Source organism: Fundulus heteroclitus, unplaced genomic scaffold, assembly GCF_011125445.2.
Source record: "Fundulus heteroclitus isolate FHET01 unplaced genomic scaffold, MU-UCD_Fhet_4.1 scaffold_152, whole genome shotgun sequence".
NCBI classification, from domain to species: domain Eukaryota; kingdom Metazoa; phylum Chordata; class Actinopteri; order Cyprinodontiformes; family Fundulidae; genus Fundulus; species Fundulus heteroclitus.
This window is the reverse complement of record NW_023396564.1, coordinates 119,480-145,472: the sequence shown is the minus strand read 5'-3', so window position 1 is coordinate 145,472 and position 25,993 is coordinate 119,480. Positions and strand designations below refer to the sequence as shown.

The window sequence follows — 25,993 nt, the reverse complement described above, 5'->3', positions numbered from 1 at the left end:
AATATTTTAACATAAATGTCCAATTAATTATTTCTAGAAACACACAAAATGTTGCCAAATGCAGCCCCAAAAAAACCCGACTAAAAGTTATTTTTTCCAGCATATCGTGTTCAAAAGAAGGCCAACTAAGTGAAAACCAGCCCAATCTGGTAACACTGTGTTTATAGCTGAACAAAGATCAAATGTTGGGTTCCTCAAAGCTCCATTCTCAGACATTTTTTCCCCTTGATATCTACATGCTCACCCTAGTTTAGATCAGACGTATTACTTTATCTCCCAACATAGCTGTGCAGATTACACAAGTTTATATTTCTGTCATCACATTACCACAGACCCTCATAGTCGCTACATGAGTGTGAATTCATATGAAATACGATTTTGAAAGGATAAATGTTGCTTTTATTTTCAGCAGATTAGAATAGTATCACCTTGCTATATTATATTTAGCAAGAAATGGGAAACTACTAAAAGTATCAGCTTTACGTCAAAGCTCTGTCAAGGCTGAGGGTCAGAAAATGGCCATAAATTCTTATCAGTGTACATCTTCCCTGTAAACCTGTTTGCAGTGGGATTCCCCAACGACAGATTTCTAATTTCAGATGACAACCCACAACAAATACTAAACATCCAGTGTGGCTAATCACCTTAATGATGGCCTCTGTCAGATCCATTCTTTCTGCCAGCAGGCTGTGAAGGTTCTCCCACTCCTCCTGCAGGGCTCCCAACTGCTGCTGCAGCTGGGTCTGAGTCTCCTCATCGGCCATGGAGAAGAGCTGCCGGCCGACCTCCAGAGTGTGGATGAAGGTGCTCTGATACCTCTGGAACAGCAGCTCCGTGTGCTGAGGAGTAACGTAGGGAAGGAAAGGCTGAGACGGGTGGCAGTGAAAGGGAGTATTTCTGAGGAGGAGCTCTCAGTTGGTAAATTAGCAGCCTGTTGCATCTCTACTGGAATCCATTCAAACCACATGATTCGTCCTTCAGGTTCATTAACGGTCCAAAGGCATTAAAGCCAAAAGGTTAGTCCTAATCATGTTTTTTCTCTGATTTAAATACAATGAAGTGCTTCTTCTATCAGCTCACCATCTGGAAACAGACACTGAGATTGATTGCTAATCAAACTACAAAAAAAAATCTGACAGCAAGTAGTAAATGATTGTTTTATCAGAGGATCTCCACTATCAACAGTTAGTGTTATTACTCCCTGCTGAATAGTTACTCATGTTGTTCATTCAATAAGTAGTCAATCTGTTTATTAAACGGCAGCAGTGTTTAAAACATTTTTATGACCTCAGAAGTAAAAATTTGCCAAATTCTTCAAAATTTACTATAGCGGATACAAAAATACTCCAAGTTTCCACAGATTGGATTCCAGCACACTTTGTGTCTGTCCCACCTGGAGGTCCTGTAGAGATCGCCTCAGCTGTGGGAGGCTGCAGCGGGCCGGTCCAGCAAGGGGGATAAGGTTCTGTGTGTCTGACAGGAACCTCTGCAGCTTTCTCAGGCTGCGGGTGTACAGATGCCAGCGCCTCACCAGACCCTCCACCAGAGCGCGCCGCTGGTCAACTCGCTGCACCGCCCCCTGCCAGTGCTCCCTGAGCTGGGCCAGCTTAAGGATGAAGTCACTCCTGGAAAAGTCAAATATTAGTACGTTAGAGAAAACTTTGTTTACGAAATGCCTCCATAGCAAATGCCTCGACTTTCCTCTCCTTTTTAACTTCCGCAGAGATTTTGAACAAAGTTGTTGAAAGATCATAGATTTTGCTACCATGGAGCCACACTTTGTAGCATTATAAAATGGGATTTCTGAAGGGGTTTAAACCTTCTTAATTGTTTTCCACTTTAGATGCAGACACTTGAAATATAGAGGGGTGTTTTTTAAACTAAGCGGTGCCTACCTATTGACCATGAGATAAATGAGCTACCTAACCAGTAGCAGCTTTTTAGGACGTTCCTTTGGGAGGTTACAATAATCCATACGTAAATCTAAAGCAGGGAGCTGACTCCAGAGAGAAATAGTTGAAGATTTTTAACTAGCCTCAAAGATTAAAGGCAAATGTTGTCTTAAAGACCTGTTGTTGCTTTAGCAACCCTCCAGACCACTCAGATCTTCTGGTTCTTGTCTACTCAGCATACCCGGAACCAGAACCAAACATGGAGAAGCAGCATTTAGTTAATTTCTCTCCACAAATCCTGAACAAACTTTCAGAAAACTGCAAATTAGCCGAAACACAGTTCTGTTTCATCAAGACTGAAAACCCAGCTGTTTAGAGTTGCTGTTGCCCATAATAACAGGACTTTGAACTGCCTTGCTGCTGAAATGAGCTATAAAAATAAACTTGATTTGACTTATTACAAGAGATTCATAAATCAGCTACAACTATAAAGGATCTTAACTTACCTGAGTTCCCTAATGTGTTTTCTGCCTGCTATAACTAGACAAAGAAGTAGCTATTCGAGTCCACAAAATCATTAGTTTTACAATATTAGACACAATTAGAGACCCAGCAGGTATATTTGTGATAATAAAAATATCTATTTATAATCATCCAAAACATCTAGATTGCTCACTTTTTTTAGGATTCAACTTTGGTCTAAATGAAGAAATAGACAGATTGAATACAACAGGTACTCAGCGCAGTTGGCAATAAATATAGTCAAACTATACATGAGTTATTATGGTCTTTGTGATGCATGGTGATCTCTTCATCCTAACAGCACAGAATATACTTTATTTTCAAGTGTCCATCACTCCTATTGTCATTTGGACAATTTCTTAATCAGCAGCTCGCTGTTGTCTGACATTTCAGGCACTCTGATACATCCTATAACCGTCAGTGATGATGGTCTTGTCTCTTTAATCCTAATGAAATAATCCCCCAAAACAAAAGCTGGAGATTTAATACACCGTTGCTTAGAGATGCTCGAGCTCCTTGTCTCAGTCCTGGTTCATTATGACTCTCAGTGCTGGTGCTATCTAGAGAACAAGGGGTCTGTATGGTTTGGGCGGGCTGGCTAACTAGTTTAACAGTGATTTTGAGGGGGAAATGTAGTCATGACTTTTTTTTCCCTTTGGCGGTCAATTCTTTATAATCTGGGTTCTCCTGCAGTGTTGAGGGGTTGGGGTGGTCCAAGGGGACTCGGGGGTTGGTTCCGGTTTGCTGTTGATTCTTCGGCCTCACTGCTTGTCTCCAGCTTCGGACCGCACAGATTTTAGTGGCACTGCTAGTGGTGACTCCCTCTCCCAGTGGGTTTTGGAGTCAGCGGGGAAGCTGGCTTCCTGGGAGGTCATGTTGCTCACCAGTCAATGGGCATGATTGTGTAGGCCTCGCCCCTGATGGCTTCCCCTGCCCTACACTAAACAAAATGCATTTAGACATTTATGGGGTGTGTGAGTGTGTGTGTGTGTGTGTATGGGGGGGGGGGGGGGCTTTCTTGCGGAGGGGGAGAGGGCTGTGCTGGGCACCCTCCTTTTGTGGTCCGTCCCCCCATGGATGGGGATCACCTCCCTGGTCCGGGGGCTCCAGTAAGTGTGGAGTCCCTGTCCGGCTCCCCTCCATTGGCTGCTGCCTTGACACACTGGTGCGTTGGTGGTCCTCAGTGTCTGGGGCTGGGTGCGCGGGTGTGCGTTGACTCACTCCTGGTGGCTACTTCATGGGGCCTGGGCTCCATGGCTCTGTCGGGGCCCCGCTGGGGGGTGGGGTGCACCTAAAACTTGGATCTCTGGGCCCATGACTGGATCCGCTCTGGTGTAGCTGGCTGCCAGTGAACCTGCGGGCTTGTTGCTGCAGCTCCCAGGGGCTTCAGCACTATGGCTGCTGGGGGGTTACTTGGGGCTCTCCTCTTCTCTTATCTGGGATGGTGAAGGCAGCTATCTCTGTGTCGATCCTTCTTGGGTTCCTTTTCTCTGTGGGCGCTTTCGAGCATCTGGGGTCTCTGGTGTCCACCTCGGCACTCAGGGGAGTGAGACTTTGGTTTCTCACAACCACTATGGAGCATTTTCTCATGGATAAGCCATATATACACAAGTGCACTCTCGCAAATACTTTCAGGTGCTTGGATCCCGGTTCTTACAGACACTTCTATTAAGATAAACCCTATTATTATAAGCTTTGTCTATCACTATATGCATCTGGTATTAAAGAATACTACGTATTTTTCAGTAATGTTACAAAGGCGTTGGTTGTTTGTACCTGTGATACTTTTATGGTTGGTTTTGTTGTTATTTTTATATCTTTCTCTGCAGTTGTAGAAGCAGACTCCGAAGAAGTTACTCTCTTTTCCCTCTACTATATTTTCACAGGAAGCCTAAGAAAACCCTTCAGATTCCCATGCTCCACAGGTCGAGCACAGCCCACTGGAGACCCATGTAAAGCTCACCCAGGCCTGGTTCCCAAAGGAAGGCTTTCACCCGGAGCTAGCCACTTCCTCGCCGCCGGCCCTAATTGCTTTCAACCGTTTTCCAAAGTCAAATGAATAGGAAAGAGACAGAGGTTCGGCAGAGAAAAGCAGTTAGGATGGGATTTATGATTTTCTATTAGTTTATTTTTTACTGTGTTTAAGGTTTGACTGAGGTTAAGACCTGGTACTAAACTGCCTGCTAGTGACCTTTAAAACAATACTATGCTAATGTTCATAGTATAATTTCTTGAGAACACACAGTACAATATGCTTTCATGGCCATACACACAGACTGGACTGAAAATGAGTAAAAACTCTTTTTTTCTGAAAGTCTAAATCAATATTGTGCAAAATAGGAAGGAATGATTGAAAAGCTATAAAAGGAAAACATACAGATCAAACATGTTTGGAGTCTGTTTTCATCAAGAAGAGCAGCTCTTTTCACTAGTTCATCTTCTTACCTGTCCTCCACCTCGCCTTTCTGCAGGAGATGAAGAGCGTCAGCAATGACAGAATGTAGAATCTGCTGACCAATGACAATCTCTGCCTGAAACCTCTACAACAGCAGGACAGATCAGTTATTTGGACAGTTTTTTCCACCAGTTCTGTCAATGAGGCCCTCCTTGTGTTTGATACCTTGTGGGTACAGAGCTGCTGCCTGAGACCAATATAAGAACCATTAATGTCCACAGCCAGACTGTCTTCCATCTTCTGCAGGAACACCATCCAGCTCTCGCACTTCTGCTCAAAAGGCTGCTGCCTCAGTTGCTCTGTCTGTAGCTCACTAAACATAAACATAGAAAAAGGGTGAGCAAACTTTTGTTAAGCTGCATGTTAATCTCTAAGCTTCACAAGGTTTCACTTGAGAAACTGAAACATTAAACGTTTATCCACTGATTGACCACAACCGATATAGAGCCAGAAAAAAAAGGTTTAATTTGTAAATTGGTCTACATGGAGAGCAGTGATGGGTGTGAACAGTCAAGCTCAAAGCTAAAAACTGTCAAACGAGATTTATGGCCTCCGAGACGTCACGTGATAATGAAGTTGGCTAAATTAACACCTCTGACCCTGAGCTCCACCTCTTCAAATGATAGGTGACCCTGTAAGAACAATTTTCATCTTTATCGTCATTGCAACATACATTCCAATGAAATGTGTCCTTCTGCATTTTAACCATCTCTTGGGGAGCAGGGCGCTGACACTGGGCAGCAGGGAGTATTTAGGTGGTATTTAGGCCTTGCTCAGGGACTCAAAGTGGCAGTCTGCTGGAGCCGAACCAGAAACCTTGCAACCTCTCCAGGACACAAGCACGATGTTCTTCAACCACTAGGTCACCACTCCCCTCAATGACGTAATCACAAAAATAGGAGCTCTGTTAAGAGCTTGATCCTTTAGGTGGAATCAAATGTTAATAATGATAATGTTGTCAGATTATTTCTATTTTTTTTTTCTTGAACTTCAGCTCACTCAGCATATCCAAATTTCCAAGAACAACATTTTAAAGGGGGAGATGTCCTCTCCACTGCTTGTTCGGGGGAGGTTGATGCAAAGTGAGTGACTCAAATTAACCAATGCAACTTAACCAATTTAAGTAATAAACTGAGCTGTGTGATAACTTGGATCTTTTGGAATTGATGTAACTGAGCTGGAATCTCACTGTATGATTGAACTGTATCCACTATATAACTGTATAAACTTGAGGCAACATTCATTGTGAATCGGCACTATATAAATACCTTCACATTTTTAATGCCTCAGATACATAACTTTTTTCTAATATTGTCAAATTGTAAAATTTCTGATATCAGTTTCTGATATTTTTCTGAATCGAGACATGTGCCTCGGACAACTAGACATTGAACAATTCAAATCTATTTATTTTCATTCTAACTGTAAAACATTGAACACATAAAATCACGTATGTCTCTGGGAACATTAACAAATGAGTGTAGAAATCATGAAATAAAGATCAAGACAAAGGAATAAGTGCAATATTAGAAAGTGGAGACATTTGGTTTCTTGTTCAGCAATATAACAGTTTAATCTGTGTAGCAGTCTGATTTTTCCACATTTTCAACTAATGAATGATCTTTGCTTTTTGTCTCAAATGAAGAAATACTGATTGGGTAACATTACACAAGTTCTTTTTCATTCCTTCCTGACTGTCAATGGCAGTTAACAACGTGGATATGTCTCCTCGCGCTCCGCGCTGGTCGAGATTAAATGTAAACAAAGTCACGCACCTGACATATCGCCCACCTGGGCGTGCATCTATAAATAGCACGTTTGGTCTCTTTGATCTTCTCACAGTCGACCTTGTGTGCTTTGCAGGCTGATCGCTCCTATGAGTCCTTGTTTCACTGCTTAATGAATATTGCAGGTCTAAGAGAGGTAAGCACACGTTCAGTGTGGTACAGCGTCATCTTGTTTGATTGGAGTGCTCTTTGTAGCCTTCTAAAGCCGCATTTACACTACCCTTTATTAACCATGCCGAGAACGGTCCGAGCTTGGTAACTAAAATAACTATCGAGTGTAAATGGTACGCAAACTGAACTGAACTATGCCAGACAAACTGAATCGTGCTAAATCTAGACCAGTTCGATAGGTGGGCTCGGCACGGTTTTTCTGTGGCTCAGTTCTCTGTTAAAGAGCGCATGAGCAGACCGCATCATCTCCTTACAGCCATCTGACTAATTTTGCGGTTTCAGACATTCATAAAAATACTAGCTTCCCTACCGTGCCACATGGTTTTTGAAGGTTCTACTATTTTGCATGCTCTGCACCACTGACGTCTGACGTGTACTTCCATATTCCAATTAACCTAAAACACAGAACAGGTTTACGAGGTTGCAGTCCCGCCGTTCGGGCTCTCTTTAGCCCGTTGGGTTTTCACAAGGTCCATGAAGGCGGTTTTAAGCCCTCTGTGCCTGTCGGGGTTAAAGATTCTGCCTTATCTAGAGGACTGGCTCATCTGTGCTCAGACCAGGCGACATCAAAGGTCCTGGCCCATGTTGAAGCACTAGGGATAGTGGTGAACCATGAGTTCTCTGATCCCAGCCTAGCAGGTGGTCTTTATTGGCATGGCCTTGGATTTGGTGGCCATGCTGGCTCGGATGACCACGGAGAGGCAGGACAGGATTCAGTCCCTGTCCCAGTCTTTCTAGGTGGGTGCGGCCTCTCCAGTCCAGGTGTGGCAGAAACTATTGGGGATGCTGGTGGTGGCCTTGGGTTTAACTCTGCTGGGGTTGTTTCATCTATGGCCAATACAGAGGTGGTTCAACAGCCTCCATATGGAGCCCCTGTTGCACCGACGTGCGAGTGACTCTTGGCTGTGCAGTGCTCCTTCGTGACAGTCTGAACAACACAGATCGGATTTTTTCTAATGCGACCCAGGCCACTTGGATATGTGGTCGTAATTCCGATAAGTATCGTCATTGTGTCCTCAACTGCGCATTTGGGACACTTGAGTTGTATGAATTCATTTCACACAGGAGATCACATACAAGACGCATATATTTTGAAATGTGAACGAACACGCAAAAAAATCGGAATTGAGCATTAAAGCCTGCAGTCTGAACGTAGCCTTTATTTTGGTGTTTTTTGTTTTGTTTTTTTTTCCGAAAAGGAGGTGTCTACTGCAGGACATGAATATGAGTGAATAAATATGAATATATCAAATATTTAAAATAGTGGATTACATTTATAAACCCAATTTTTAGCTAACTGAGAACATAGGAGACTCCAAAACAGGTGTTTCTTTAATGTGTGGGAAGCAGAAAGTCATGGGTTTTCCAATGTATAAACTTTGAAACATTTAAAGTAGTACACTAATAATGATAATAATAAACTAAACAATATTTTAGGGAATTGCTATCAGTAAACATAAAACCAGTGATTTAATATTTCATAACATGAGATTTTGTTTTCCCCCAAATAACTGTATGTAAATTAAAAGTTTTATTTGTCAACTTTTTTTCTTTTTTTGTCGCAGTGCAAGATTTCGTTGCCACAACAACAGATGGATCCCATTGCTGCCAGGGTTGCCACTAAATGTGGCTGGTGCTGTTCATGGATCTCACTTACCTGCAGGCCTCTTCTGCTCTTGTGGCCGTTTGAGCCCAGCAGCGGTTGAGGCGTTGCAGGCGGCGTGCCGCAGCGCCACCTAGGGTCAAGCTGCAGCTCCACTCATTCAGCACGCCCAGGTCAGCAGACAAGCCGTTCAGCTCCAGGAGGCCAGACTGGAAACATATGGTGGCATGAGCAGGAATACTAACAGTCTAGACCAACATCACATGACTTCACAGCAGAGGACCAGAAGATTATGTTCTATATTTATGTTCTGTGTTCCTCCGCCCTAATTTAGTCCTCCTTTTCTTTACTTCAGTAACAAGAGTGAGACAATTTCTTCCTTTGTTCCTCCAGAGATTAAAAAGAGTCCCACAGATTAAGTTTTAGCCACTTGGGTCCAGTATTCACCTGTTAAATGCTCATTCATTTCAAAACAAATGTTCATTATTGACTCTTAAATCAGCGGCTCACAGCAAAAGCTTCCTGCCAACATCAACCGAACAGAACCACAGTGGAGCTCAATGAAAACCGACTAGCAAAACAGTGTGATGCCAGAGCTACGAACTGGACCTTCGACTCACACAAACAAAACACAGAACAGAACAACAGAAGCACAAAACTCCTGCTGTCCATCTAAAACTTGTTCAGCACAGTGAAATACTTCATGTTCATGTCATACCTGGTCTGTCTGAGCTCCACTCTCCAGCCGCCGCTGCCAATCCTCCAGACTTCTCTCCAGAGACTCCAGCTCGTTTTCAAAGTCCTGCAGCCACTTAAGCTCCTCCTGTAAACAAGCCAGACACATGGCAGGAGGCCAGAGACAACCTCATTTCTGGGTCACTGTGACATGCAGTGCACTCAGGAGACAGGTGACCTGAGGACCTGGATGGGCTGCAACTACGAAACAGGAAGCAAGTTAACACTTGTTAAAGCTTCCTGCTATTTAGCCTGTCCACCGTTGCATGCAGAAGTGTTGACACCCTTGAACTTTTCAACATATTTTCACATTTAACTATTATGAAGTAGAAGGAAAATGAATGAATGTTGCTTTTTTTATATATATATTTTTTTTTTTATCGTGACTTGTGCAGGAATGATTCACCCATTTGACATGAATAAGGATCAGTATCAGAATCAGACACTGAGAAGCTATCCAAGGCCGCAGACATGCAGTTGTCCCTGAGGGGAACGCACACTGGGCCCTTAACCCTGTGGTGCTGCATTTCTTTGGGATTGAGATGGTGGTGGAACGTTTGAAGCAAGGGGGAACCTCACACAGGTTCCCCCCTGGAGGCTGTCTGGCTAAAGTATGCTAGTTTTACAGTTTGTATTGATTGCTTTGACGCAGCAGTCAACTCAAAGCCCACATTTTTCATAACAGTTAACGCAGAGGTCTAAACTGTGGCAACAATGGTCAAAATTAAACATTTTGTTTGCAAAAGGCTCCAACTCTGCCAAAACATTTAACATATGATCCAAAAGCAGATTTTGCCCTCAAACAACACAACTTGCACACAAATGTTTGATCCCTTCCAATCATTCGTTTCACAAGGGGCAACAAAATACAAAACACCACACTCACTGTGAATCAGTGGAGCGTTGCTGGTTCATTGTAGCTAAAGACTGTACGCAGCTCACATATCAGTGTAATTTGTAATCAAATTTGCCTTTTTGCAAAAAATGGATCCAGAAGCAAATATGTTGTGATGCAAATTTTATTGATTCTTCATTCTTTTTTTCCAGATAAACAAATTAAATATTCCAAAAAAATGAAAGATTCCAACAGAAAATACTAGGGCTGTTTGTTTGTTCCTGATGAATAGGCCACAAGGCCTCATCTACGTCACATTCAATATTTTCCCTTGTGATGCACCTAGGGAAAAATCTTCTTACATGTCTAATCCATCCTTGACATGCCTCTGCATCTATATCATGGGCAGCAGCAGTCATTGCATTGAGCAAGGGCATCTGCTCATAGGGGCAGTGATCATATACCTTCCATCTCCATGCACTGAAGAATTCCTCTATAGGAATAGATACAGATGTATATACTGTATAGCAGCAATACCTGCTCTCCCGTTGAAAAACTCTTACCATGGATGCAACCTTGTTTCTATTGAGAAAAGGTTGGACTCTTTGTCCCGCCCCTCTAAGTGAAAGGCCATGATTTACCACATGATCAATCATAGTTGCCCAAATTTGTCTGCAACTTGATCCCTTCTAGCTACAGCTACACCTCGTACACGGACTCCTCTTCCTCATAATCTTCTTCCCCTGACCCATCTACCTCTTACTCTGACTCTCATCTGCCTTAGACCATCCATGCTTGCAAAGAACAACACACAGCATGGCACCTTTTACGTAAAGCCAGCAGGCTGATTGCAAATTGAAAAATTGTGTAAAGAAGTGTCAATCAGGTGCCTCAGTGATTTCATACCGATCAAGAAGTTTCTAAGAGCTTGGAACATATGGTTTCTGTTCAACTACCACAGCTAAAGCAATGGAGTTTGGGCTGCATAAATGACATCTGTGTTAACTGTTTTGCCAAAGGGCGGGGAAAATGTGTCAAACCAATGAAAATAGGTTAACTAGAGGTGTCTTTTGCTCTGCAGAGATGGTGATGATGAAAACTGAGAGGTTGCCAGTTTCTTCAAACAGGTCAAAGCAACCAATAAAAACTGTAATAACAGTGCTTCATTGTCTTCCTTGTGTTGTAAATTTGCCGTAGACCTGGATTTCACCTTTGTGGGACAATTACTCATCTTTCTATTGTGACGCTCAAAGATATTACATATCTGCGTCTTGTTCAGAGATCTTTAGAGCTAGTGGGGGTGAAGTTAGGGTGGGGTAGGATGGGGAGGGGGTTGTGTGGGGCTTATACCCACTGTTGCCAGACTCTTCTTTGGACAGCGTCCAAACATGTGAAGTGAACCATAGTTATTTTTGTTTTATGTGTGATATGATTAGTTCACAGCGTCAGCAGGTTCATCCAGCTCCGTGGATGAAGCTTCAAACAAGCTCCAATCTGTGCAATGAAGCCAGCCTGTAACATCTGCTTTGACTGATCAATCCACTTCATTCCTGACTGATGAAGTGTTAAGAGGCTATAAACTGTGTCAAGGATAGCAGCCGAATGTTCCTATATCACATACAAACTATCCCTTAGTAACTGATTATGAAAAATCTTTTTGAATACAAAGCAGAGTAATCTTTGACAAAACTGTTACCTGGAGCTGATCCCGCCTCGCAGACAACTGCTGGCTGAGCTGCAGGATGCTGCGGGACAACAATCGGCTCTCTGATTGGACCAAGCTGGCCGCTAAAGGTTCGAGGTAGACAACCAAGTCCTTGGAGACTTCCAGAACCTGTCCTAGGTCACACAGCAGCGTGTTTGCTCTGTTCAAGAGGCTCTGGAAACACAGAGATAGGAATTGGTTTAAGATATAAGTCAGCAGCTGGAATGTCTGGCTGAGGAAAAAACTGGCTTTGGAATCAACACATCAGCTGCCAATCCTGCACTAACATTAGGTACATAAGTCATTTCAGCAGAGACCGAGATGAAAACAAGTTGCTTTAACGTTCAGGTTGGTCATTCTGAGTGCTTAAATTCAAACTACTGAAATAACAAACAAAACAAACATAAATGATTATGCAATGCATTATGATTAAGAGATACCATCTGTCCTTTTTTAGGCACCTGCAGGAAATCAGAACCGAAAGCATGGAAACATGACATGCAATAGTTCAGCATCAATAAGCGCAGTTAAAACACACAATCTGTTTTACATCCTTTTAGTTATTAGATGATATTTGTTTACCTCCATTTTGGTTACCATGACAGCAGCCTGCTCCACTGTGTTGTCCTGTCCTGTTGGTAAACTCAGCTCAGAAGTGGAATCACCCTGAAGCGCCTGCAGGCGGTCGGACAGAGATCCTTTCAGCTGCGTGTAAACCTCCCAGAGCAGCAGCATCTCCTGAGCTTTCTGCAGCTGCTGCTTCACACCTCCTAACACCTGAGACCAGCTGGAAGACAGACAGAACCTGGATCAAACAACCACTGGCAGCACGGAGCGGAGTCACAGCTTTCAGAGGATGCTCATTCATGCCTTTTGTTATATAAAGCTATGGATCTACAGAAAAATGAAAGGTTCTGCTTAAATAAAGGAAGACAGAACTGCAAAACATTAAGTTGCACGCTCGGGTTGGTTGTCCTGCTGGAAGGTGAACCTCCATCCTGGCCTCAGGTCTTCTGCAGCCTCTAACAGGTCTCCTTCCAGGACTGTCCTGGATTTAGCTCTGTCCACCATCATCATCCCTGACTAGCTTCAGTTTGATGGATGACCATGTAGTCTCCTCACAGGTCCACTCTGTTTGCTTAATAAGTGACGTCCAAAGACACTTGGTATCAGTAGATCTTATTTAGGGCTATCTGAGTATAAGGGGATAAGTATGAAGACACGGTAAACATTTCCAATTTTTAATTGCAAAAAATCTTCAAAAACCATGTATCATTTTTATGCAATTTTCAAGTATCGTTCTAGTTTATGTTGCTGAGCCACGTAAAATGTGGGTATACTTTAATGAGGCCACGGTCCCTTTCAATCAACTATTACTATGGTCAGAGAACACTTTCTTGTACTTGCAAGCCATATTTAAACATGTGTGGGTATTTGTTTGAGAAATGAAATGGCTGTTTTAGTTTTATATTTCTTCTAGAATCTAGTACATATTCTAGTTTGAACAGTATTTGAAAAAGTATTTGCCCACTTTATCATTTTCTTCTGTTCTTGTTTTTTTTTTGTCGCACTTACGTATTTCAGAGGATTAAACAAATGCTTATATGTGACACAGATAATCCAAGGAATTTAACATGCAATTTTTTTTAAAATTTGTATTTCATTTACTAAGAAAAAAACTACCTGGCTCTCAGGAAAAATGACCCCCTTTAAAATCATGAATTCAATCTGAGAAACATTTTCATGTTCAGGACCCACAACCAGGCCTGATTGCTGTCTGATCTGTAGAATCAAGGAATCACTTAAAAATAACCATTTTGACAACATGAAGTAGGCTAAGCAACCCCAAAGAACAACACATCTGAAGAAATCTAAGAACAGATGAGAAACAGAGTCACTGACATCCGTCTGGAAAGGCTTATAAAGCCATTTCTAAAGCTTTGGGATTCCAGAGAATCCCAAAGCCTTACAAAATAAATTTTAATAGCAGAAGGATTTCTCTAGCCTTAAAATGAAGATCTACAGTATTTGCTTTCCATAAATGAGTGAAAATCCTGCTTCAGTAAAGACGTAAAGATTTAGTAATTTTTTTGTCAGGAATCCGGTCCGCCTCACCAGTCTCTTTGTTTTTCCAGCCAGTCAGTGATGGCAGCAGTGGCAGCCGGACAGATGAGTTCCCTGAGAGATGAGATGGTCTGTCCCAGGTCATCCCAGCCCGTCTCATAATATTGTGTCTCCTTATGTAAAAGCTGCAGAGAAGAAAACATTAGACCTAAGCGTGAGTAAAGCTATTCCCTGGAGTTTATATTACCAAGTGCTCGATGAACCTCTGCCAGAAAACACTACCTGAAGCTTTTCATGAAGATGCTTCTGCTCCTGCAGGGTGAGACAAGGGCAGCTGTAATAACCCAGCGTCTGAGATGCTCTGATAGTTTTCAGCATCATTTGAGTCAGTTTCATCTCCAAGCTGCTCCACAGCTGCTGAGCCTGAATCAGCCTCTGTCTGGTGGATTCATTCTGTCCAAAACAGTGCAACACTTCTGTTAGAGGCAGAGAGAAAGCAGTTGGGCTATTTGGCTGATCTAAACTCTGCCTTCTATTTGTTCTTACCCTGCTTAATGATGGGAACTGGAATAGCTTTAATGCTATCCAGATTTCAAGCTTTCCTATGTCACCTACCTGTTGGCTGAGGGTGTCACAGGCCTGTATTATGGTGTCTGCCTGAGCGATCTGATCACGGCTGCTCTTCTGCTTTTGGCTACAGATTTTCTCTCTCATATCCTGGAGGGCTGTTTCCATCTGCTTGATCTTTTTCTGAAGGTTCTGAAACAGAACAATATGTGAAATGAAAAATGTTTAGTCAATTTATACTCTGATCCAACAGCTTTTATTAAATCTTGGCTTTTAAAATACCATTTTATCATGTTCCACTAACACGTTTGAGGGGATTCTATTAGGATTGTAGGTGATAGACCAACACAATGTAGCACATAGCTGAGGGGGAAGAAAGATGATATAAGTTCAGGAGGCAGCATTTGCAGCTGAGGTTTGAAAATGTCTTGACAGGACAACTATCAGTCATAGTAAGTAAGTAAAGTTTATTTATATAGCACCTTTCTCAGACAGGAGTCACAAAGTGCTTTACAGTACAGGGCATAAAATACAAAACACAAGTTGCATAGCAGCCCTTGGGGAAGTGAGTCTAAAATGCTTGCTCAAAAAAGAATGTTTTTAGTTTTCTTTTTTAAAATCATCCACAGAGTTCACCAAGTGCAGGTAAAGTGGTAATGCATTCCACAGCCTGGGGGCGACAGCCTGTCTCCCCTCATCCTGGAATGGGTTTGAGGGGCCATTAGCAGGTTCTGTTCAGAGGATCTCTGACTGTGGGGAGAAGTGTAAGGCTGAATCGACTCGCAGATATAAGGGATTGGCAGTCACGATATGGTCTTTCGTGGAAGAGTGACAAGAAGAATGCCGTTGTTGAGAGAACGCCATTCTAAGCCCAGAAACAGCAGAACACACTATGTGTGGCAGAAAATTCCCACTTGGCTTCACCCTGAGCACACCATCCCTGCAGCGACACACGGTGGTAGCCGCAGCATGCTGTGGGAAGACTTCTCAGAGTGAAAGAGTGTATGGGGCAAGGATTCCAGGCTCTGGATGAGCAAAGCTTGTGGAGACATGCCTTTGAAAAATCTGCAGCTGAAACTGCAATAAAGAGAGGCTCTTCAAAGCACTGCTTCAGGGGCGCTGAATAAAGATGAAAGCTGCGCTTCTCTAATTTTATCAAGCATTTAAATTTTTGAAAACCAGGAATCGTTGTCCCTCCACCACCAAAGTTATGGTTAGTTTGTGTTGACCTCTCACTTAAAATCCCGTTATATTCCTCATCGTAATAAGCAGTAACCCCCAAAATCCTTTTGCACACAGATGTAACCTCTCACCTCACAGGAGCCGATGCTTCTCTGGAGTTCTGTCAGATTGCTGGGGGTCTGAGCTGAGTGGATCCAAAGGTTCTGGGCTGTAATCCAGGTGCTGATCTGCTTCAGTCGAGTGTCCACCTCCAGCCTATCCCTCATATCCTGCTCCACTTCATCAATCTAAACCCAATTGATAACTTCAGAAGGTCAAACATACTTTGATCACTAGTATAAAAAGGTCTGGTGAACACAATGTTAAAACATGGTTCAAATTCACAATTTTATTTGGTCTAGTCTTGAAGGACAAAGTAATTGAGACAGTCTCTTTCCCACGGCCAAAAACTAAACAGATTTAAAACTGATCTAAAAGGAGCAAATCAGAAAAATCAATACAACTCAACTTGAACCAAAAAGTAAAACAATTAAATGTGGTTTATTAAATATAAGGCCTCTCCCTCCTAAGACTGTGTTAGTGAATTGTTTTCTGATAACCAGATTGATTTATTTTGTCTCACAGAAACCTGGCAGCAAGAGGACTACATTAGTATAAATGAGTCAACTCCCTCTAATTATTTAAATTTCCACATTCTCAGAACTATGGGAAGAGGAGGAGGAGTAGCAAACATCTTTCAGTCTGATTTATTAATTAGTCCCAGGCCAATTAATAACTACAATTCTTTTGAACATAAAACCCTTAGTTTCCATCATCCAAACTGCAAAGCAATAAAATATCTTCTTTGTTGTTTTGTATCGTCCACCAGGCCCTGACTCTCAGTTTTTAGATCAGTTCTCAGACTTCTTGTCTTTCCTCATAACCCTGTCCTATGTGACAATTTTTAATAACCTTTGAGTTCAATTTAATTTAGCTTAATGTCTGAGGAATGAACTGGGCTCTCTGGCGTCCGGAAATCTGCCTGTCGCGTTGTTATGTATGAGAGTCCAGTAGTGAAGCTGTAAACATCACTCTGCCTTTTACATTAAATATGGGTAAAGTGTAGTTTCGGTTTCAAGAGTCTTTTTATTACTACAGAAGTCTACGATAGAAACACCACATTATTCAGCAAAACAACCTGGGATGACCAGAACCAGGACAATATTTTAACAATTTATTTGTATTAGTTTCCAAAATCCTTGAGAAAGTTGAAATCTTCAGAGAAGGTTTGCAAAAAGTTGTTTATCTGCAGGAAAACACACCTGAATGGATCAGTTTGATCCAGATCTAATGGTGTCAGAATGCAGACCAAAGGCTCAGTCACATCAACTTTTATTAATATCTCTATAAATCTTTAAAATTCCTGCTGCACAAACGTTTGACACCAATTTTATTTGCTTTGATGAAAGTGGGAGGCAACTGCACTCACGTGATTCAGCATTGCCAGGATGGTGGACAGCAAGACCCAGCAGTTGTTTGGGTAGTCCCCCTCTGTTTGTTCGCAGGTGAATTTTAGCTACACATTTAGGTGTGAGCTTAATATTTTGTCAGCAAATTAAATATTTAGTCCATAAATAAGTATTTAGTTTAAAATAAAATATTTAATTTATAAACATTTAAGGGGGTGAATACTTTTGGATGGAACTGTATCCATCATTGAGTGAGTGAAAGTAACAAGACGTACATTAAAGGCACTGGACTGGACTTTCAGTCATCTTACCAGAACATGAAGGTCTTCCTTCAAACTGAGCAGCTGATGGTTCAAACAACCAAGCTGCTCTGCATCCTGGTTGTGTTCATAGCGCCCCCTTTGCTCATTGTCAGGACTACATCTCTGTAATGATTGACTGAAATAATCCAGCGTGGCTTGATAGGTGGACGCCTCAATCTGACAATCCTGCGAAAGATACAGCAATCCATCAAACAAAAATGAACAGGGACCAATAAACGTCTGCGACAAAAAGAGGTACAAAGATCTGGACATGAAGATAAAAGTGTACTGAAAAGCTTTAAACTCCCCTGTTATCTATCGTCCTTACCTTGCAGTGTTTCAGGACCCTGCCAAGATCCTCGTTTGTGTTCTGGTTCTGCTTGATTTTGCTCTTTAACTCCTCCAGCTGGGAATTGGCTGCCCCTAACCAGGTCTGCAGCTCCTGCAGCGCCTCCTGCTGTGTCAGGCCATCTATCCATAGCTGAGAGGGGTCAGATACAGGCATCGGAGAATTACCAACCACAACAATTAGACAAACACTGCATGACTGAGACTGTGTTCTGAGCTCCTGTTCTCAAAAGTATTATTGTGGATCTGGGAAAAGATTTGGCAACCTACTGAAAACATGGTGTAAACCTATATGTGTAGAAATGAGCAGAGGTGAGTGGCAAATTAAGAGTTAGGGAGGTCAAAGTTTAATGAACAGTTCAAAAACAACGATGACCGCATTGAACACGAAATAATGAGAGCAAGAACCAGGAGAGGAGCAAGAGACCAATGAGGGGAGAGGAAGGAAGGAGAACTATGCTGGAAATAAGGCAGGAAACACAAGCTAGGAGAACAGGGAAAGAATAAGATCAAATGGAGAAATAACCAAAAAAAAAAAAAAGAGGGGGTGGGGTCTGCAAACAGCCACACTGGTACTGGATTTCACACTTCAGAACACACGGCTGCCAGCTTCTGAGTGGAGCCTGGGATACAGCAGCAGTCTGAGTGGTCAAAATTAAAACCAGTGGCATGATATACACGTAAAGAAACGGTAAAAGGCTCATAGTTTTATAGCACCTTATCGAGTCCTGAGGAAGCGCTTCACACTCCATTCAGTCATTCACACACTGACGGTGGTGAGCTACATTGTAGCTTCAGCTGCCCTGGGCCAGACTGACAGGACCGAGGCAGCACCACCATGTCCTCTGACCACCAACAGCAGGCAAAGCGGGGGAATAGTCATGCCCAAGGGCACAACGACTGAGGCAGTCAAAGCAGGGGTTAGAACCGTAAACCCACCAGTTACAGGACAAAATCCTTGCTCCTGCACCACTATGTGTTGCATCATTAAAAGAAGTTGTAGGTCACACAGAAGACAAAACAACAAACAGAAGGGAAATATTCCCACAAAGAACACATGCACATCTTGAAAAATGGCTCATATGCGGGCACAAAGTTAAGGAGTACTTCATATCCTTTATTTGTTTTTTTTTACCAATTACTCTACATATAGACATGTTAAAAAGGGAAACGCTATTAAAGTAGAACCGTCTATGTTTTGACCCAAACGTTAGCTTCATTTGAGATCAGGTCCATACACAGCACTTATCCATGCTCTGTGCAGGCTGCCCTTCTCAGAAAACTTGCCTATTTAACTTGAGAGTCGCATATGTCACTTAATGGGTCATGTGACCTAGAGAGCTGCTCTAGGTCACATGACCGGTCCTGTCGGTGCTGCTGAAGCAGCGAGGTAATAGCCATCAGTGTTGAGCTAGTGTCCTTCTTACTCCGTATTCTGTCCGCGTGTGTTTTGGTGGATTGTGGACGTGAATTTGTTTTAATTGGACAGAAATGGACTGAAGTTATTTAGCGTTGTTCCGGGCATACTGACCACTCAAAGCAGATCGGTAGGCAACTTGAAAGACTGTGGACTCTGTTTTAGCTTCTTTATGTGCTTTGTGCAGTTTAGGATTTATTTGTATTATCTTTCCTTAAATGTGTTCTGTTTTATGTACATTTAGAATTATGTATAAATTTTATGCACATATAATGGACAATAAAGCATCTTGTCTTATATTTGCATATAAATAATGTCCTCACCTTGTGCAGCGACTTTTGGACGTTGGACACATTAACATGTAGAGTGGACCAATCTGACTCAATCTGTCTGAGCAGAACGACGATGGAGTGGAGGTCTTGGTCCAGGTTCTGAGACTCAGCAGTCAGATCGTTATATCTAATTAAGTCCCCACCTTCTTCTTCCAGGTGGACCAGTTGGGAAGCAATGTGAATTACTTTCCCCCTCAGCTCAGATTTGGCCTCCAGGTCTTTGCTCAAACCCTTAAAACACAACACACAGCTATATTCACACAACCATATTCAATCCCACACACAAAACATATTTCAGCCACCCCACATTAAACTAGGTGAGCATTTTTTACTGCACGTTTAACGCCTTTAGTTAAGCAAGAGTCTATATTTACCACAGCCTGGAGGTAGAAGTCCCATCTCTGTTGAGCATCCATCTGAACGGCTGAGACATCAAGCTGGCTCCATTTCCTCTCCAGCTGCGTCGCCGTTGCCATCCAGCCGGTCAGCAGAGCAGAGTCCCTCAGAAACCTGATGGTTGGTGGGAAGTTTGACACTTTAGGAATGAACCAGAGAATCTAGCAGTCCATGAGGAATGAAGTCTGTTTCATCATGGGTGGATATTTCATCACTGATGAAAACAAATGGACTATTTCAAAATCACAACTTTACTCATTCATCCTTTAATTTTCATCCCAGATCCCTGGACTTTTTTTTGTTTTTTTGCATAACTTTGGCTACGTTGATTCAAATTGTATAAAATTTGGCCAGGTTGTGTATTTTGCTGTGATTTTTTGATCCATTCACGTAAAACCATCAATGTGCATCCGTCCTGTTTTATATCCCATCAAAATACATTTTTTTTTCAGTGCACTCCCCTTTCAGCTTGATTTATCATTTTTATTCTTCTTTAGTCAAATCCTTTCAAAATGTCGTGTATTTTTTTCTTTTCAGTTTTATTTCATGTACTGTAAATTTAACAATTTATAGGACAGAAAAAAGCTAATTTAAATTATTTTTTAAATTACAGTATATCACACAAACAATAAAACTGTCCAGGATGGTATTGTTATCGACACTTTGGGGCTTGGATAATATTCACAGCATGAGCAAAGAAGGGACCCACCAGATGTTACTTACCCACTAAGTAAAAATATCTTTAAACTTTTCTCACTCCACATCCTCACCTTTTTCTCAGTTTCTTTTTCCTGTCCCAGATGGTTTCTTCATGCTCCAACCTCTTGTGTAAGGATTGCCAGCGTGCCTCCAGTTGGAAGGTGGATACACCCACTCCCACACAGCCTGCCTCCTTGAGACGATGGCCTAACTCCAGCATCTGTCCGAACCGCACCTTTTTCTCCTCCAGAACATGCCGCAGGTCCTGCCCAGAGGAACCGAACTGTGGTCACTGTTCAGACACATACTGCAAACACATAATTCTCTAAATAAAGCTGATCCCACTACACTGTGTATCTGTGTACATGGCATATGAAGAACTGTGGCTTTTTTGAAACATTCCAGCTTAGTTTTTGTATCCAACTGATAATGTGACAACAGGAATATGAGCTCCAGCCAAGTGCGTCATACAATTCTTTCTCAGGTGTTGCAATGCCTCAGTGGGTAGAGCTAGAGGTCCATGTTAGTCCACAAACGAACACGTCCCAGGTCTCTGATTACCCCGTCTTTGTCAACTTGCTGAACAAAAAGACCACGACTGCCACAAATAATCTAAACACAAAAATCTTCCTGTTGAGTGTCACCACTAAGAGCCATCACATAGGACTCATATGCACCACATTTATACAATCTGTTAGAGTGCTATTACACAAGCTCTGTCTGCACCGAAGAAGAGTCACTTTCCTCTGCCAACCAAATTTCTGATGAATTTATCCAATAATTATCTGACCAACTTTGTAGCAATCCTCTCTGGTTATAAAGCACTGAATCTTGAGCCAAATAGGCCTTTAAATCTGGATAAAGAAAAAAAGAAAAGAAAAAGTGACATCACAGCGATTGTCCTTATGCAGTAAAACACTGTAAATTCCACACCCTCTATTCTTAATATAAATGCAATATATGTCACTGCTTCAAGTCATATATGACGTAACTACTCCTTGGTGAAACTGGTCTTTCCCAACCGTTTTCACATATGCACTCATCCCACGTAAGAAGCATATGGGGAAGCACCTTCACATGTGACCGAAGAGTGTGCCAGCAGCCTGCTGCCAACAGTGTCAAAACTGCAGAAGAACCTTTAAAACTCTTATCTTAGAAAATAAATGTAGGTCAATTCTGTCATATATGAAGGTATGACTTCATTACAATACACTGAATGAGGTAAATGGATTTTGTTTAATGATCTCGTTATAATAAACTCTATTTGAAATTACAAATAAATAAGTTTTATGAATGCCAGCCTGGAAGTGGCTGGGTGAACTGGGGAAATTCGAAGTGGGCCATTTGTGTAAACGGTGTAGTCAACTCAGAGACTTTGGTGAAACCCGGTAGCCCAGGTAGGCTGAACGTCTGTCGCCTGCATCATCCTACAGCCAGCTCTGTGTGCCTCTGGGTTACAGATGCTTGTTGAGGCCGGCTCTGTGAATGAAAATTCCTCCAATTGATCCAAATGATGTCACTCTTTTGTAAAAACTCAGAGTTTAACTGAGCTAATAGCTTGTAGGCAGTGTGTAGATCTGTGAGTTGGTCCCGTCTACAATCCATTTTCAATGGCGCTCAGATTCCTACTTTTTGGATCCTTACTGGGTTCGTATCTCGGCCTCGGGTCTTTCTGCAGGGAGTTTCCATGCTCTCCCCTTTGATGTGAGTAACAGACTAGCTGCCCATGGTGTAACCCGCCTCTCACCCAATGACTGCTCAAGATATGCACCAGAACACCCCCCCTCCCACCACCACCACCTTAACATTGATCAATTATTTTAATTAAGATAAGGCAAGTTCTTTGTAAATTGTATTTTTTTCTCTCTTCTAAATTGTGCTTTATCCACACTAGCCACTTATACCTTGATCATATTTAAAACAAACACACAATTTATTACCTACTGGATGATTTCCAAGACATTTTGTCTGTCTTACATGAAACACCGAGCCAATCGAAAGCACAACAACAGGGTGCATGAAGCGAAACTGAAATGTAGCTAGTGTTCTCAGAACCATTAACAAAACGCATCAATGCTAAGGAACATCACGTACCCCTACACAAAACAACCCTTTTTGGCTTGATTTAATTGAGCCAATTAGGTTTTGAGTGCAATGCACGAAGCGCAGTGTGGGTGGCCTTCCCAGTATACTCCAAACGAGCAGAACGGAACATTTCAATCTGCGCTCTGTCCTCCAGTCTGCTGCCTGATAGTAAATTAGATGGTCAGAAAGAAGACATTCATGAAAGAATTACCTTGAACATAGAGAGGTTCTGTGATACCTGCTCCTCATAGTCACCCCCCTCCTTCATCTTGGGAAATGATGCCTCAATGTTTCTGAGAACAGACTCTGACCAGATGCTGTCCTCCTCCCATTGTGTCCACATCTGAGGCATATGGAGAAAATATGAGTGGCAGAGAAAAAACAGATTGTTAGATTCAAGGTTAACCAATTTGGAATGAATCTGTTTATTACTGATTACTTGATTTTCATCTGCTGGGAAAAGACTGAAAAATGCAAACTCTCTGTGTGACTGAATATGCTTCTGCACATCATATAGACATGGGCAATAAGATGGTACCCCTGATAAAGATGAGCTTATAAATAAATATATATTTTATTGTTGAGGCATTATCTTGGAAATATTTTTATCTGATGTTCCAATTTGTTTCCAATTTGTTTCCAATTTGTAAGGAAACATTGATTTTAAAAAGATCAACAGTGAGACAATTGTTGGGACCCATAACAATCCCTTTAAATCAAATGTGCAAAGTAATTCTTAAATTATACTGGGCCTTTTAAAGTTCTGTAGAGTGTCTACAAACCTCTAATAAGTAATGTGGGGCTTGCTGTTTCTGTGCTTCAGGGTAACAAATTGTATACTGTTGGAAAACCTGTTTATTTTTACTTTAAACTGACCACATTTCTAAGGAAAATGCACCTGTGCAGTGGGGTTGAGTATGTGGCATGAATTCATGAAAAACTTGACCAGTCCTCTCTACCAACAGCTTTTGGTGAAGTGTGATGGTGTGGTGGGTTGAGTTGGACTCTGCCAGGGCTTGATATGATCCATTCCTAGTGGTTAAGACTGCTCTCCATGAACGCCTGCTTGACCACCCACAAAAGACCCCCAGAAAGGAGATATCCCATCTAACTGTTGACCGATAACATGCCTCTGCATACATGGAAGCTTGCGTCAGGAGAGTTGAAGATGATTGGCCGGATGTCAGTTACAGTTCTGTGCAGTTCTCCTACACACAATACAGGCCTCTGATATTTATCATCAAGTCAGTACTACATAGCAATGATGGTTAATAGGAGCCAACACAGACATTGATACTGATTCTGTTAAATTGGCAATTTGTGTTTGGCAAGGTAAGTTTATTTATATAGCACTTTTCTGAAACAAGATATTCAAAGTGCTGTTCCTATAAATTTCAGTCATCCAGTTCTATTAACGTCAGCAAGCAAGAGTCAGTAAGAAAAGTCTCCCAGGACGACCCTCATTGATCTATTACACCCTGGCATTGGAGAGTTAAGTTCTTCGTGACCTCTGCTGCTTCGGCTGCTGAGGAAAACACTTTGGCCGGATTATGAAAATGAGGCATCCTTTTGGACTCGGTCAGACCCAGTTAAAAAAACTACAGGAAGGCCATCTACAGGTGGCAGAGTGTCTTCTTTATTAAATTGTTAGGAAATAGAAAGAGTGATCAAGAATAAATACGGTAACAGATTACATGTAAATACGTATAATAAGATGGATGGTTTAGAAAAATATGCAGAACCAATTTGCTTATATTAACTACTTTTAGAAATTGTTTCCTTGTATGGGTAAAGAATTACTCAGAAGAAACATTTGACGGAGTAAGAGACTTCGTCATTTTAGGTCAATAACATTGTTTTCATGTAGCAAATCAAATCTGCTACATTCTCTTAATGAGTTTTGATTTAGGAACAGTACTTCAACAATGAACGTGGGCAGCAGGTCTAACCTGTAACGTGTGATCCATTCTGACCCCTTTCTCAAGTCCATGCTGCTGCAGTCGGGTCACCCCATCCTGTAGGGCTGTCATTACTCCCTCCCACCTCAAAGGGCCGTTATACGGCATTCTTTCTGTCAAGTACTGAAGGATGTGGAGATGATGGCCCAAGAAGTGGAAGAACTTCTGGTTTAGGGGAAAAAAAAGAGGATTGAAAAGTGACTTGGTGATCTTATTTACGATGAAGAACACAATATTGTGGAGTCCCACTCACTGACCGTGTGGCTGTGGAGCTGCTGCTGGAGCTGAGGCCTGGCGTGGAGCTCCGTCTCAGGCTGCTGAGCCACGCGCTCAGAGCCCAGACTCAGCAGCTCCTTCAAGCTGTGCACCAACCATTCATGCTGCTGTTGAAGGTCAATGCAGCTTCTCAGCTCCGTGCAATGGGAGCGAACATCTCCCAGAACCGAGTCCACCTCAACCTGCAGAACAGAGCAGATTTCTATATATAAATTGGACCTTTGTTTCTTTCTGTTTTTTGTTTCTGTTTTTTGGTGAAGTGCCTTGAGACATTTCTTGTGAATTAGTGTTATATACTGAATTAAATTGAAGGATTTCTTTTATATTTACAGAAGAAATGTTTTGTGACACTGTTATATTCCTACATATGCAGTCCCAGCTATGGCATATAATGGAATGGTTAGGGATACCTGCAGCTGTCTGGCCTGGTGAATAAGCGAATCAGGAAGCTTGTGTCGGTCAGCCTTCTCAAGCAGGGATGTTACCTGCTCAGCTTGCTGCTGTAGGCAGTCCTGCATCTGAACACCAGTCTGAAACACACACACACACACACACACACACACACACACACACACACACACACACACACACACACACACACACACACACACACACACACACACACACACACACACACACATGGAGTTGAAAACAGAAAGGAGCTGTCAGGGCTCTATGGGGGCATTTTTTGGTCCAGGTGCTCCACCATGATTGGTCACAAAATGATCTCTGCAGATGATCCTCATAAATGTGTGCATACATTGGTATTCAGAGGGGAAAACAATAAAAAAAAATGCAATGGAAAGTTGTTTAACTCTTTACTATGAAATAAAAGTAATTAAACTTTTAATATGTACATAGTGAGAGATTCTCTGCTGAAAATGATTTACATCTCACAAACGATATTCATTGTGTTCATTATATTTCTTGGTGTTACCAACTATATATGGAGGACTGACATATTCAAAAAATAAATACAGAAATAAATACATGCTCAATAAATGTATAAGCATAAAATAAAATAAAAATTTTGTTTTTCTGGGCGTATGTACACTTTTAGTATGGATTCTAGGCAAAGTTTTATAAATGAGACCCCAGGACATTTTTCCCAAGAAGGCCTGGGAAAGTGAATTTCTCCATATGGAAATGCACAATGGGATCTTAAGGTCTAATGGAAAAGGGCCTATTGGTGCACACGGCCATGAAAGGGGGAA

At 42.0% G+C, this 25,993-nt stretch overlaps 1 protein-coding gene across 2 annotated transcripts in view; it reads right to left on the bottom strand.

Moving 5' to 3' along the window:
• The window catches only part of LOC105935506 (nesprin-2), a 131,249-nt gene that overhangs the window by 55,203 nt on the left and 50,053 nt on the right, over nucleotides 1-25,993 (bottom strand). For both annotated transcript variants that reach the window (XM_036129274.1, XM_036129273.1), the window contains 21 exons: nucleotides 25,190-25,309; nucleotides 24,761-24,961; nucleotides 24,495-24,668; nucleotides 22,757-22,888; nucleotides 20,532-20,725; nucleotides 19,740-19,875; nucleotides 19,357-19,596; nucleotides 17,597-17,749; nucleotides 17,278-17,454; nucleotides 15,650-15,805; nucleotides 14,385-14,528; nucleotides 14,052-14,222; nucleotides 13,821-13,954; nucleotides 12,288-12,492; nucleotides 11,697-11,879; nucleotides 9,149-9,253; nucleotides 8,485-8,639; nucleotides 5,035-5,182; nucleotides 4,860-4,954; nucleotides 1,394-1,625; nucleotides 645-839 (listed from right to left, as the gene is read on the bottom strand). In XM_036129274.1, the coding sequence (XP_035985167.1) occupies nucleotides 645-839; nucleotides 1,394-1,625; nucleotides 4,860-4,954; nucleotides 5,035-5,182; nucleotides 8,485-8,639; nucleotides 9,149-9,253; nucleotides 11,697-11,879; nucleotides 12,288-12,492; nucleotides 13,821-13,954; nucleotides 14,052-14,222; nucleotides 14,385-14,528; nucleotides 15,650-15,805; nucleotides 17,278-17,454; nucleotides 17,597-17,749; nucleotides 19,357-19,596; nucleotides 19,740-19,875; nucleotides 20,532-20,725; nucleotides 22,757-22,888; nucleotides 24,495-24,668; nucleotides 24,761-24,961; nucleotides 25,190-25,309 (3,450 nt within the window). The remainder of the gene's footprint in view (nucleotides 1-644; nucleotides 840-1,393; nucleotides 1,626-4,859; nucleotides 4,955-5,034; nucleotides 5,183-8,484; nucleotides 8,640-9,148; nucleotides 9,254-11,696; nucleotides 11,880-12,287; nucleotides 12,493-13,820; nucleotides 13,955-14,051; nucleotides 14,223-14,384; nucleotides 14,529-15,649; nucleotides 15,806-17,277; nucleotides 17,455-17,596; nucleotides 17,750-19,356; nucleotides 19,597-19,739; nucleotides 19,876-20,531; nucleotides 20,726-22,756; nucleotides 22,889-24,494; nucleotides 24,669-24,760; nucleotides 24,962-25,189; nucleotides 25,310-25,993) is intronic.